Source organism: Punica granatum, chromosome 1 (genome assembly GCF_007655135.1).
Source record: "Punica granatum isolate Tunisia-2019 chromosome 1, ASM765513v2, whole genome shotgun sequence".
NCBI lineage: Eukaryota > Viridiplantae > Streptophyta > Magnoliopsida > Myrtales > Lythraceae > Punica > Punica granatum.
In genome coordinates, this window is record NC_045127.1 from 48,050,075 (window position 1) to 48,065,862 (window position 15,788).

General features: G+C 39.7%; 2 protein-coding genes across 2 annotated transcripts; both read left to right on the plus strand.

The window, feature by feature from the left end:
• Positions 1-7,878: 7,878 nt before the first annotated feature.
• LOC116196398 (subtilisin-like protease SBT1.7) lies at positions 7,879-10,736 on the plus strand. The gene has a single exon (XM_031526091.1). It carries the CDS (start codon positions 8,114-8,116, stop codon positions 10,400-10,402), a length of 2,289 nt encoding a protein of 762 aa, XP_031381951.1. The 5' UTR covers positions 7,879-8,113; the 3' UTR covers positions 10,403-10,736.
• A 1,259-nt stretch (positions 10,737-11,995) lies between these two features.
• Positions 11,996-14,374, plus strand: LOC116207024 (subtilisin-like protease SBT1.2). The gene has a single exon (XM_031539875.1). It carries the CDS (start codon positions 11,996-11,998, stop codon positions 14,252-14,254), a length of 2,259 nt encoding a protein of 752 aa, XP_031395735.1. The 3' UTR covers positions 14,255-14,374.
• Positions 14,375-15,788: the final 1,414 nt, after the last annotated feature.

Here is a 15,788-nt window from a genome sequence, read left to right on the forward strand (position 1 = left end):
TTTATCAGGCGGTCCACCCATGGCCGTCTCGACAACTTGAGACCCGTAAATTAATTCATTCGGAAAATTTTAATTAACTTAAAAATTCTACGCATGGGGTAATTGGAACTTGTCACTTGGCTAAATAAATCACTCGACCTTTTAATAAATTGCACAAATCGGCTAATAATCTGTAAACGCGTCGACGGTTCAAGAACTGTGGGCCATGCCTTTTTAAAACTCACAATTTCAAAAGCACCGATACACGTGACACGCATAACATAGATATCTAGGGAATACTAGTATATCTTGACTTGAGTTTGGGCCTGATTTGAGGCAGCTCAAGTCGGGTGCACGAGTATTTCTTAGACCATTTCCGGGTGGAGCGACCGGTTTTTCGGTTCTTTCGGGGTCCCCACAACCCCGGTGGATCTGAGGGATCAGTTGACATCGGCTATCGACTTTCGCTAGTCCGCGTCACGTAATGTCGATTTTTCATACACACAAATTTTTCGGTTCAAGGGCATGATCACTGGTCCTTAACCTGCCGACACCCTAAGCGTTAGAATGACCTAAACATATTGAATAAGGAAAGGGGTGGACGTCTGTCATGGCACGATTGTCACTCATTCACCCTCCTTTTCATGTCTGTATGTTTATGTCACCCTAGTGTAGATTTAGGCGCTTAAGGGATCATATTAGAGGCACGAGTGGGGACGGCCGGTGAAAGGTTGCCCGATCCTTCTTGGGACATGTGCAGAGATCTTGACACCTTCGTGGTGTTTCGCGCTCCCGTTTCCCTAAGTTTGTGCTTAGAATGGGTTAAAATACGAAAAACGGACTAATCTCAAACTCAACTTAATCAAACATGTGCAAATAGTCAAGCAACGGCTTAGGTTTCGGGTTTGAAGCGAAAACATATCCCTATCATAATCTATAAAAGCTGCATTGTCACAATACAGAGCAATTTAAAAGCAACCCACACATTCGAGATTTGACTATAGATGTCGTGTCTATCAGATTCCTTTAAATATTGTTGAATGCAACATACCTTCCCAGGGCAATCCATGATTGATCCACATTGAATACATCATTCCGTTTGTCTATTTAGCGTAGGAATTGTCTGCCAAGCAACCCCGGTTCATAATTTGTTAATCACGTAAATTCGGTGATAACACACAATTTATCTATTTTCTTATGCCTTGATCTGCTTTTTATCTGTTTTGTATGTTTTCATGTTGTTAAAGCCTGTACCCATAAGGTACAATGCACATGGGGTCCAACACTCATTTACTGTCGATCACGGGGTCCAACGCCCCCACACACCGAGCGCACGTGACCCGAGTGTGATATGGGGTCTCGCCTTGAGTCACTGTCTCGAACCGTTTAGTATCCATGTAGAGGATGACTCGGGTTAAGACACGTGAAACGAGGTTAGACAATCACCCGGGAGCTCGACTGGTTCCACGGCTATCTCGAGGACCATTATGTGCTCTCGAAATCTGTCAGATCGGTTAGACTCGATCTCCGACTTTCATAAGCTTGCGTTGCTTTAATTTCGGTTTCGATCATTTAAACCACACGATGAGCATGAGTGAAATATTGGCCGAACGTGAGTCGATCGAGATCCATTTGTTGTAATTTATATTTATTATTGGAGAGTACATTGTGAGGTATTTATTTGTACATTTATTTATGTAACGATCCCGGTCGGCAAGCGTAGAGTCTAAGAGTCGGAACTGATCGAGTCGGTTTATGAGTCCCTGAGACGAGCGGGACCACACGAGTCACGGGTCTAGTCCACACAGTGAACCGGTCATCGCGATTTGGTTAGGCGAGATACGAGGACGGTGGATCGATCCCTGACTTGAGGATCCGCTTTTCTTTCGGCCTCTTAAACCGAACTGATCGCTTCTACGAATTGACCGTGTCAAAACGAGCAAGAGGAGCGAAACTTAAATCAAGCAGTAAATGAATAAAAACGGCAAACCTTAGACAAACTAGTGTACCGATAGGGCGTGTGGGATATAAGCCCGCACGTAATAGAGTCTCTGAATTCGGAACTTCGGGTTTCGCAAGACCATATGCCTTAGCAAACTAGGTGTATCCCTTACCCCTAGACCAGGGCAACTCACCAGTTCTCGACCATCGGATCGTGAACAGGTAGTGGTGACTCATTCTCACGCGTGTCTGTCGCGCGTCTCTTGGGAATGTGGACACTTCTAAGCCGTGCGATTGATCGCATGCACGCAGGCCTTGACGAGACGAAATTCGGGTCCAGATAGGATCCATCAGTTTGTGATTGCGCACAACGTGTGTGAATAAGCTCCAAGGGTTCTGTGTTAAGAGGGGATTGATTTACGACCTCGACCTAGCGAAGTTTACAATTGAGAATGAGATGTTAGAACATACTCTGTGCTAATCCTTGAAGATTGCAATTAACTTACGATAATGCTGTCTTCCAATGGTCTTTTTCCATTTTTTGTCATGTCTTCCGGTAGTCGTCTTAGGAATGTTGGTCGCCTCTTTTGTTATCCTGTCAACATCTGCATGTGAATATAAGATTTTGCTTCCTATTGTAAGAATAGTGATATATTGGGAATGGACAAATCAGATAAGTAACGTCCATCAAAAGCATCTTATTATATGCTTGAGCAAAAAGCGTAGACAATGCAGGCGTCACTAGAAAATTCAGAAGTTCTATGATTTTCTATTTTCTTATAAGTATATATATATTCGATTTTTTATTTTCTTGTAATAGACCGATGAGCTTACTTTATAACTGAAACCATCTTATATGTGAGAATCCATAAGTTGTATGGTTTGAGGGAAGGCTGCTATCGATTAGCTGGACCTCCTTGCAACACATGGGGTGCCATTAGACGGATGGGGGAGGCTCCCCCAAACCCATCGAAAATTCTGAAAAACCAAAATTCATAAAAGAGTTGTAATTATATAAACTAGTTGAAGAATTGCACATAATTAATATTACCCAGACAGAAATTGAACAAATTTCAGTTGCAAATAATCTTAACAAATTATTATATAAGTTACGTATATTTATTTTTTTGAAATCAAATGAATTATGCCATAGATATTAATAAATTACAACAATTCATTTACATCAAATACATACAAATTATTATTATTAATAAAGAAAATACATCAATGAAATATAAAATAAATATTGAAGGGTAAAATAAAATAAACTATATTTATTGTGAACAATAAATCGAATTCTATCCAAAAAGAGGAAGGAAAAATATACATAGATATAAGAGTGAAGATGAAGAAAACATTCATTGTATTAGGGTATGGATGAAAAAAGGAAGGGCGATGTTAAACTCTAGAAAATATATATATATAAAAATTTCATATGCTAATTAAGATATTCATGATTTTATTTAAATATTACACGACATCTTCTCATTTTCAATAAAATATTATCGTCGATGTAAATATGTCGACATCTAAAAGTACAATAAAGAAAAAATTATGAAATATCAAATGAAGAATCTACTGCTTCCTCTACATTGATTTATCATTTTACAAAATAATAAAATATATCATCGCCTTTATCTTCGGTAAGAATATCATCACCTTTATCTAGACAGATAGCTCATATATAAATGCAACAAAAATGGAAAGTTATGTATATATTTTCATATCAAAATAAAGTATGTGAACATATTAATATATAAGCTATAAGAAATATAAATAATTTCAAATATATATTCATAAATATATATGTGTATATATAGATATTGCCTATTATTAGAGAACTATATTTATAGTTTGTTTGGATCGATGATTCAAAAAGGTTATGGAGAGGAGTATTATAATCCTCCATAAATCACCCCTTCATAACCCTTCCTAACCCACGATCTAAAGAAGCGGTTAGTATATAATTATATAAACTAGTAATGTAATTCGTGCATTGTGCGAGGTATCCACATTTTTAAATTTTTAATAATTATGTTTACAGAAAAAATTTTACTAAATATTTTATGAATTAAATTTCAAAATGTTCAAACAGTTTTTATCCGTGGCTTTAGCAAAAAACCAAAAAAATGATTTTCGTTTTATTTATTTCAAAAGTTAACAATAATAATACATGATATAGATAAATATTAAAAAATAAAAAGAACAATAATGCTTATTTTTAAAATCAGAGGTGCACAATAATGAAATTGGCATTAAAATTGACTAATATAAATAGCAGTAAAGGGGAAGAATATAATATAAAAATTATGTGTTATAGATAAATATTGGAAAATAAAAAAACCAATAATGCTTAATTAAAAATTTGATGTGCATAATAATATAATTATAATTACAATTAATCAATATACATATTGGAAGAGGAAGAATTTATTACAAAAAGTGAAAAAGAAAATGATTACGAAAATTTGAAAATAAAAACTTAAAAGTCAAAGTATATATTAATGGAGAGACTTAAAGGAACGCTTCACCAAAAGCTAAGGATTCACAAACGAGTCGTCCTTATTGATCTCTCATTGATTGAACATGAAGCTCTTGTATGAGTAGTTTAAATTACATAATACTAGAGCATTGACTCGCACTTCACATGGGAGCACGATTAAAAAATTTATTTTTACAATTGTTATTTACATTTGATAAATAGAATATTTCTACGTATTCTATTCATCTATATTATATATGGTTTGCGTGCCATATATGTTCCACGTATTATTTAGCAACTGGTCAATTTGTAGAGGTTTGAAGAAAAAAAATGTTAGTAGAGGAAATAGAAGTTTACAGGTGAGAAATTTTTTTTTTTTAAAAAGGAGTTTGGAGAAGTAAAAAAGAAAAAATGAAAAAGAAAATAAAATGGAAATAAAAAGGAGAGAACGTGGGGAATAGGAAAGGGGAGAGAGAGAGAGTAAAAATCATGAACAATTTCGCCGTTAAGTTATATATACATATATATATATATATATATATTGTTTTATGAATAGATGAGGATATCCATCATCGAATATTGTGAATAATAGCATTATAAAAGAAATTTTCTTGACATATATGAAATAAATTTATTTTAAATTTATTTTTCAGTATGTACAAAGATATCTAAAAATTCAATGGCCCTGACAAATTGAATCAATCCATTAAGAGGTAAAACTCTCTCAATTAAGGATTTTCTCTATTCAAAGAATTCGAACTCGAACTCGAACTCAAGACCTTACTTATGAGGAATAACCCTTGAACCACTTGAATCAACTTCTGAAAGAAATTTCTTTGATATAAAAATAGATGTGGTAAATAAAGAAAGCTATATAGTTTTGGTGACGTTGCAACATGTGAGAATTGAATTTGGTATGAATTTGGTTTTTGACGATGTGACGATCTTTAAAGATCATCAGTTACGAATTCATTATATATATATATATATGCTCTATCTTTTATGTCCAGAGGCAAAAGTATATTTTGGTTATGAGATTATTTATCACATAATTTGCACTATATAATATATTAAAAAAAGAGGCTGGACTAAATACACATCTCATATGGCTAGAACCACCATTTTATGGTAAATGAATAAAGTTACTCTTCAAAAGTAAGCCCTACAAGATTGGATTTTATAGAGAGATAAATGATATATTTGTCCATTTAACATAAAATGGATGATTCTAGTTGTATTTAACCCTACCCTGAAAAAAGAGATACAATAATTAAAATAATCGAAATTTATATATTTTTTTCGATTATAAGGGAGACTCATGAGTCTAGTACAATGAAATCAAAATTTATATATTACTATGAGTTTATTTATTACTTGTTCTAAAAATGATATAAAATGATATCTACATATAAAAATGATACTAAATTATATCTTTAAGGAAAACTAGACATTTGGTCCTTTAAGTTTGGTTACTTTTCTGTTTTAGTCATTTTTCTATTTTTTTATCGTTTACATTCTATACCTTTGAATGCTTTTTTGTTTCATTCCTTTTCCTTTTTCTTAGTTCGATTTTGTCCAATACCTTTGAATGTTTTTTCTGTTTAAATCCTTTTATCAAAATAATTATTAAGAAAAAAATTAATTTTGATCCTCAACCTTTTTCTACTATCCCTTTTGTCCTAATTTTTTTTTGTTCATCAAATATTGCCTCAACGTTAAACGTCTTACCAACATGACATATCTTGAAATAAAAATTACTTTTTCATCCTTTTTTAGTCCACCAAAAACAATTACTTTTTAAAATTAAAAAAATTAATAATAAATTAAAATAATAACGTGAAGTATATGAATCTACTCGAAACTTGAGGTATAAGTGACCTCAACTGGGGTGGTGCTAACCGTTAAACGAAGGATGATAACTTGAGAATGAGAGAGGCAATGATAGAGGACGACGCCGAGCACCACCATGCTAGGAAAGGTCACTATAGGCCTATAATCTATCCACGTTTCTCTTTACAATCACAGCCATCATTGCACTTTATGCCATCATTCATTGCATCACAAGCATGATTGCTAGCTATCGAGGCACAATTGCCTTTATTATTTCTATATTTTTCCGTTTCTTTGCTTGCAATTTCCAGTACCGATGGTTCCAATGCAAACTGCCCCACCAAGATTGCCTACAACTTAAACGCTCGCTTCCTCTCATTAACTCGAATAAGTTCATGATTTTGCTTTTATTATTTTAATTTATTTTTTAAAAATTAAGAAAATATTTTATTTCTAAAATATTGTGTGAGCATTTTTATGGAAAATTAAGCAGAGAATTATAAGAATAAAATGTCTAATATTAAGAAAAAAGATCAACTAAAAAAAGAATTAGGATAAAAAAAGTGGCTACAAAAGGTTAAGGACCAAAATTAAAAATTTGTCCATAAAATATTTGATAAAATGATGAAAACAGAAAAGTAAGCAGAGGAATTGGATGAAAACGAACCAAGAAAAAGGAAAATGACTGTAACAGAAAAGCATCCAAAATTAGAGGATGTGAATGATAAAAAAATAGAAAAATGACTAAAATAGAAAAGCAACCAAACTTAGAGGATGAAATGTATAGTTTTCTCTATCTTTAACGAAACATATTATTAAATCATATTTCACCAAAAATAATAAAATAAAAAAGAATGTGGGTTGCAAGATCCACGAAACAAAAACTAAATATTGAAAAAAAAATCCCTGAGAAGATAATAATATAACTAAATTGCATGAGCCGGCCAGTCCTACTCCCATTCTAGTTTCTAATAACCAGAATTGAAAAATAAAAATAAATACGCACACGTACATAGAAAAGGACGCTAGGAATTGTAATATACCGAATTTTCTCAAACAGTTCTACATTAAAAAATATATATTTTATCCAGACTCTCATTATTATGATTGTGACTTCATCTCATCGACGAATGTCTGAAAGCCGTAACGCTTTACGGATCAAAGCTCTCCATGCCAAATTCTTATGGACGACCCCAATGATGGGATCGATACTCTTGCAAGCAAAGGCAAAAAAGAAATCAGAACACGAATTAGGAGAGCGTTAGAAGCGACGTTTTGGGATTGTTTCTGCAAGAGAAGTTCAAAAATAGACTTTTTCAACTCCTAAAACTCCAACAAGAAAGCCTAATACTGTTGCTGATATAGATTTCTCTAATCATTTCGCAAGCACTTGATAAAGTATTTGCTACGAGGAATTGACATGCTTGTGGTTCGTGTCCACATAGACCAAACAAGTAGTCTGAATCCCGATCTGTCTCGCTTGGAATGATCGAAACCAATCGAGAACCCCGGTTCTGATCAGCCATATACGAATCTGTTTTCTTCTCAGAAGAGATAAGAGAGTTTATTTCTGCACAAATTTAGCGGAATTTACCAAGTCCTAGAGGCTAAATTTCTGCGCCTGCGAGCTCTTATCAGTGTCCCATCTGGCAAACAATGTCAAGCAAGTCCCAACAGAAAATGGCCTAGTGATTGCCTCCCATCTTTCAGTCTCTCCTCTCCGGCGGCGATTCCAGAAACAAGCCGGCCTCTTTTAATCAATTTCAATTCTGTTTGTTAACATCAAATTCTATCTATCTATCTATCTATCTATATAAGTACCATTGCTGGCAGAGTTCATCAATCCCATGCGCTGGCTTCTGATTGATTGATTGTGAAAACATGGATGAAAAGAAGCTCAGTAATTCGCCTATCATGGTGTTCTTCCTAGCTAGTCTGATATTGGTGCTTGGGGTTCCTCGGGGTCTTGCAGACTCTAAAGTCTCATCTGCAATCCTCAAGCGTGACCAGGATGCTGTGTCCACTTACATTGTCCATGTCGAGAAGCCCATGGGCAGGGTATTTTCTGAGGAAGAGGATCTTGATTCGTGGTACCAGTCGTACTTGCCCGTTTCCTTATCGAGCTCAGGCCAGCAGCCCACGATTGTCCATTCCTACCGGAATGTGATCACAGGCTTTGCTGCCCGGTTGACTGCTGAGCAAGCTGAGGCACTGAAATCCATGAAGGGGGTCGTGTACACAAAGCGTGAGAGGATACTTTCTTTGCACACAACTCACAGTCCCGCTTTCTTGGGGCTCTACCAACAACTGAGCTTATGGAAGGAAGCAAACCTTGGAAAGGGCGTGATCATTGGGGTCCTCGATTCGGGTGTTGATCCCAACCATCCTTCATTTTCAGATGAAGGGATGCCACCTCCTCCAGTGACGTGGAAGGGCAAGTGTGAGTTCAGGGCGACCGAGTGCAACAACAAGCTCATAGGCGCAAGGAATTTCGTCAACTCGGGCGGTAAGGCCAGCGCAGTCCCGCCTCCGCGCGATGAGGAAGGACATGGGACCCACACGTCAAGCACAGCAGCAGGTAACTTCGTGCCTGGTGCAAATGCTCTAGGAATGGCCAGCGGGATGGCATCTGGGATGGCACCACTGGCCCACTTGGCAATATATAAGGTATGTTCTGAGGAAGGATGTGGGGAGAGTGACATATTAGCCGCTATGGATGCAGCCATAGCAGATGGTGTCGATGTCCTGTCCTTGTCCCTGGGTGGTGGATCAGTTCCTTTCTTTGATGACTCAATTGCCATCGGTGCTTTCGCAGCAATGGAGAAGGGTATCTTTGTTAGCTGTTCAGCAGGAAACGACGGTCCCCTTAACTCCACTCTATCGAACGAAGCTCCATGGATTCTGACCGTCGGAGCGAGCAGTATCGACAGGACCATAAAGGCCACAGCCCGGCTTGGAAATGCAGGTACATATGACGGAGAGTCCTTATTTCAACCAAAGGACTTTCCCTCAAGACTTGTGCCCCTGGTTTATGCCGGTGCAAATGGGAACTCCTCCTCGGCACTCTGTGCAGAGGGGTCTTTGAGAAACTCTAATGTCCGGGGCAAAGTAGTCCTCTGCGAGAGGGGTGGTGGGATAGCGAGGATTGCAAAGGGGCAAGAAGTGAAGGATGCTGGCGGCGCTGCCATGATCCTCATGAACGATGAGCTCAACGCCTACAGCACGTTAGTAGACGCACATGTCCTTCCGGCAACCCACGTGAGCTATGCAGCAGGGTTGAAGATCAAAGGCTACATCAACTCCACATCGACCCCGACGGCGACCATTGCATTCAAGGGGACAATCATTGGGGATCCTTCTGCCCCAGCAGTGACTTCCTTCTCTTCACGGGGACCCAGCATTGAAAGCCCAGGGATCTTGAAACCAGACATCATTGGCCCCGGCGTTAGCATCCTAGCAGCATGGCCATTCCCTATAGAGAACGACACAAAAACAACCGTAACCTTCAACATCATATCCGGAACCTCAATGTCTTGCCCTCACCTAAGCGGCGTTGCGGCTCTGCTTAAGAGTGCACACCCCGATTGGTCACCAGCAGCAATAAAATCTGCAATAATGACCACTGCCAATGTCTTCAACCTTGCAAAGAAGCCCATCATCAATGAAAACCTTCTCCCTGCAGATATTTTCACCATCGGCGCTGGCCACGTGAACCCGGCTAAAGCATCAGACCCTGGGCTGATTTACGACGTCAGTCCCGTGGAATACATTGCTTACTTATGTGGATTGGGCTACTCAGATAAGGAGATAGCTTTCGTAACACAAAAAAATGTCTCCTGCTCTTCAGTCAGAAGCATACCCGAGGCACAACTAAATTATCCTTCCTTTAGTATAATTCTCGGTTCTAGCCCACAGAATTACACAAGAACGGTGACGAATGTTGGTAGCACCGGGTCTTACACGTATAAGGTTGATGCGCCAGATGGCGTTGATGTTACTGTGAGTCCTAGCATGCTCAAATTCTCGGGGACAGGCCAGTCGGCCACATACACTGTGGCATTCAGCAGAAGTTCGAGCGGTAGCACCGGGAAGCCGTTCTCGCAGGGATCTGTGACATGGGTGTCTGATCGGTACGTAGTCAGGAGCCCAATTGCTGTCATATTTAAATGAGAGGAAACACTTTGGCCTTGCTGCTGAGTGCATACTGTGCTTGAGAGACTTCCAAGCTCGGTGACAGGGGAAGAGGACGATGCATATAGAAGCTCTGCAGTGTCCCCGATGGCAACATTATCTTCACGTTTCAGTCACTTGAATAATTGAATTTAGAGTCAGGATTCCTGTTTCTTTTAGATCCTAACGATCCAAATCTTCAGATGGGAGTGTGACAATTCTTGTTCCGGAGAAATTGAAGAGTACACGAGTTGCATTTGCTTTAATCTCTTCTACTCTGTAAGGTGTGGAAAAACTTCCATGCTCAGCCCAAATACATTACAGAATTGGCTTGCTTCGAGTTCTGCAGAAAATTTATACGTGCTACTAGTTAGCGATGGCCAAAACCAGACCAATTTATTGGCCAACATCTGCAAAAAAAACCCAGATAAAAAGCTTAGCATGCAACAAGGTTCCTGCGCTCGACCATTACAAGTAAAAACTAACTAGACATCTCGTTGAGTTTGCAGTGAATTAGCTACGACCAACATAATTCCGAGCAGGGCAGGGCAGGATTTTGTCCACACTAATCTTAACCCAGTGGCCTCTACAAAACTCTGGAAACCTGTCAAATTCGATATCATAGTGACACTCGAAAAAGAAAGAACTGATTAATTGGACTCGTATACGTCCTTTCAAGACTAATCGAAATGGAATCCTTGGTCTGGACTATCTGTCGATAAGCTCAGATAGATTGAATTTTGAAAGTGGGCAAACATTGCAAAGTATTTCTTGATTGGATTCTTCACACCCAACCAAACCGGCCTCCATTGACCCAATCAGATATATACCCTCCGGCTTGCCAAATAAAATAATAGGCAACTTCATTCCTGATCCTAAACGAGTTTCCTCAAGTTGAGAAGTCGCTATCAGTGCCTTTACATAAGAATAATCAAACACTAGAGCACTAAGGTTCAACCAGATCACTACTCAAATTCGAGTAGACCTTTTTAATCGGGACCAATTTTTGTGGTTGATTGTGTTGAGAGCCCGAGTGCAGATACTGAAGTTTACCCTCTATCTTGGACCGCGCAATGCGACCTCTGGCTTTAATCAAAATTGAGCTTGACAGATTTCACGTACTCAACTCGGTCTCTGTTGACAAGATGAGCTAACAACCAAATAGGCTCAGGACAGTCTCCTACTGTGCAAACGGTTTTTTCCAGCGCATTGCAGATTAGACAACCATAGCAAGACATTACAAAGAACCACATCATCACATAAAAAATTCGAATAACTTAAAAAAAAGAAGAATCAGGGAATCATTTGAACAATTCCTTGATATGGATCGAGGCGCAATGGTCCAATTAGAACATCTATGGTCAGATAACATCAATCAAAAGGGGGTTAGCTCAAAAAACAATTCTATCATGGCCGGACCATTTTTACCGGTTTAACCTTTACTGGAACTTGTATTGAAATGCCGGCATCGTCTCTCCTATGCTCCTCTATAAATGAGAGTGAGGAATCCAGAGTTGCTTCACCACTCAACATTTACGAGTCTTTCTTTCTTATCACCATTGCTCAATGAGGTGCAATAGTTCCTCATCGAGCATGGCCTCTTTTCCCATCCTCTGCCTCGTCCTTGCACTCTTCAGTGCCCGTCTCGAGCTTTCTCATGCTGATGAGGCCTCGTCTTTGCCGACCTACATTGTCCACGTAAAGCACCCTGAGGGAAGAGTCTTCTCTGAGAATGAAGACTTGCTAACGTGGTACCAGTCCTTTCTGCCCGCTACTACCACAGAGGGCGAGAACAATGCCAGGCCACGACAGCGCATGCTGTACTCCTACCAACACGTGCTGAGTGGCTTCGCTGCGAGACTGGCACCTGAGGAAGTAAGCGCCATGCAAGCGAAGGAAGGATTCATGTGGGCCCGTCCCCAGAAGGTGCATAAACTCCTGACGACGCACACCCCGAGCTTCCTGGGCTTGCAACAGCAAGTGGGCCTGTGGGGGAGCTCAAACTTAGGGAAGGGAGTGATCATTGGGGTGCTAGACACGGGAGTCCTGCCCAACCACCCTTCATTCCGGGATGACGGTATGCCCCCTCCTCCCGCTAAATGGAAGGGCCGCTGCGAGTTCTCAGCTTCGCAGTGCAACAATAAGTTGATCGGTGCGAGATCTTTCAACATTGCGGCCATGGCTCTTAATGGGAAGGACGCAGCTGCAGAACCACCGCTTGATGAGGATGGTCACGGGACCCACACAGCAAGCACCGCGGCAGGTGGCTTTGTGATGCAGGCAGAGGCGCTTGGTCAAGCTAAGGGTACAGCTGTCGGGATGGCTCCAGGGGCCCACCTTGCAGTCTACAAAGTCTGCTTCGGAGAAGATTGTGCCGATGCCGATATGCTAGCGGGCCTTGATGCTGCTGTTGCAGATGGGGTTGATGTGCTATCCCTGTCCATCGGCAGTGAATCAACCCCGTTCTTCAATGACACCATTGCTGTCGGCTCATTCGCAGCAATTCAGAAGGGGATATTTGTCAGCTGTTCCGCAGGGAACTCTGGTCCCTTCAATGCCACGTTGTCCAATGAAGCCCCATGGATCCTCACTGTCGGGGCAAGCACCCTTGACAGGAAAATCATTGCCACGGCTAAGCTTGGGAATGGAATGGAGTTCGACGGAGAGTCTTTGTTCCAGCCTTACTTCCCCCCAAAATTATTGCCTCTCGTGTACGCCGGGATGAATGGGAAACAGGAGTCTGCATTCTGTGCTGCAGGCTCCCTGAAGGACGTGGATGTTAAAGGGAAGGTTGTCTTATGCGACCGAGGAGGCAGCATTGCAAGAATCGCAAAGGGCCAGGAAGTGAAGGATGCTGGTGGGGTCGCCATGATTTTAGCAAACCAAGAGCAAGACGGCTCCAGTACCTCGGTTGATGCCCATGTTCTTCCCGCAACACACGTGAGCTTCCTTGCAGGGCAGAAGATCAAAGCATACGTGAACTCAACAAGGACCCCAACTGCAGTAATCGTGTTCAAGGGAACAGTGATTGGGGACCCATCAGCTCCAGCCGTTACCTCTTTCTCTTCCCGCGGGCCCAACCTGGCAAGCCCAGGGATCCTGAAGCCTGACATCATCGGGCCTGGGGTGAGCATCCTGGCAGCTTGGCCCTTCCCTCTGGACAACAACACAGCCTCCAAATCCACTTTCAATATAATGTCGGGAACGTCCATGTCTTGCCCTCATCTTAGCGGCATTGCTGCTCTGATCAAAAGTGCTCACCCTTACTGGTCCCCTGCCGCAGTCAAGTCGGCTATCATGACGACTGCTGACCAATTAAACCTTGCCGGGAAGCCCATTGTGGACCAGGGACTCCTCCCTGCAGACATTTTTGCGGTCGGTGCTGGACATGTTAACCCCAACAAGGCCAGCGACCCTGGACTGATTTACGATATTAGCCCCGATGGTTACATACCTTACCTCTGCGGACTTGGCTACACTGATGATGCAGTCGGAGTCATTGCACACAAACCCATTAAATGCTCCCAAGTACCAAGCATACCTGAAGGCCAACTGAACTACCCATCCTTTGCCGTCACCTCGGGGCCTCCACAGACATTCATCAGAACCGTGACAAATGTTGGAGAGGCGTATTCATCCTACGCTGTCACGGTCGTCCCACCACCTGGCACATATGTGACTGTCAAGCCCAGTAAGCTTTACTTCTCGAAACTTAACCAGAAGGCAACATACTCGGTGACCTTCACCGTCTATGGTTCTGCTTACAAGTCAGGTGAATACACGCAAGGGTACTTGAAATGGGATTCCGCTAAATACTCCGTCAGGAGTCCAATTTCAGTCATGTTCAAGTGAGACAGGTCTCTCTTGTCTGCAAATATGCCAAGAAATGGCTTGTACGGTTGTCTCAGCACGAGTTCCTTGTGCCGAATGTTTCCATTCAAGAAGATAATTTGCATCCTTGAACTATTCTAAGAGAACAGGTTTAATGGGAGAAAGTCTTGTATGCATTGTAATTGACTATGTGGCAATGCCACAAGCCAATAAGTGTTTATCATTTTGATTTTTAGTATGTAAACAAAAAAATTATTGACAAAAATAATTCATTGCCCAAAAAGTAATATTTTTTATGTGTCTTGTGGCATAAACTTACGTGATAGTAACATTGCGCACAAAACCATCTCATTTAATGGATTGAACCATGATTTTGGGATTGCAATCTTCTCTGTTAGCACGAAAATAATGCACGTAAACCTCTTGACACACTTAAAACGCAGAGCTGAAAATAGTTATATCTCCTAACAACAAACAAATAGCATATAAATAAACAGAAACGGAAAAAACGACCAGACAAAAGTTTCAACTGGAGGGAGAAATAAAACGCATCAAGTAGTCGGCGCTTATTCCCTCTAAACAAGGTCTCAAATTTAAATCTTGTGAATGGAGAAAATTCAGGCTAAAAGAATTTTATCCCTTAGTGGGCCGATCCGGTTTGACTGATTTAGTTGTGGCCTAATTAAACTTTCGGATATTAGAATTCACGCAAAAAAAAAAACACATGCCGTTCATGAGTGCATCGTCAGCCACTATAATAAATGCCATTTCTCCTGGTTATTTACTTAGTCACTGCTAAATCTCCTAAATTAAATAACATTGAAGTGGTGGTCATATTTTAACTAGTCGTGGAGTTCATGCGTTGCATGAGATAGTGCACCAATCTAAAAAGCAATTATTATAATTAAAAATTTAAAAAAATTCCTTCAAAAGTCAAAAGTGAAACAAAAATAATAAAATAAACAAATAACCTCCACGTTTAGTGATAGACGAACTTACTTTTTGAGAGCTTATGTATAGGGGGTAGCCGATCGAGAGATGAAACTCACATCACCAATCTTGAGAAAGAATATGAGAGGAAAAAAAAGCAAAAATTAGATAAAAAATGAAAAATTACGATAAAAATTAGAGGAAAAAAATCAAAGCATAAATTTAATCAACTCACTTGCATCTAGTGATAGACATACGTTTCAAGAGCTCGCATCTAGTTGTAGACATATTATTTGAGAGCTGAATAGGCCCATGTGTATGTGTATGTTTATGATAATTTTTATTTATAACTATCATATAGAATCTAAATAAAATATAATTTGATTTGTTTTTCATTTTTGGTAAACAAATTTGATTCATATATATCTATAAAAATATATAATTTATATATACTTTTTCTTCCTATATATACTGAAGATTGTCCACGTAATCATATATTAATATATTTATATTATGTATACATATATATACTAATATAAACTTATTTTCATGTTAATATTGATGTGACGAAAAATTAATTCTTATTTTAAAAAATTCAAGATGATTAAATAATATCCATACATCT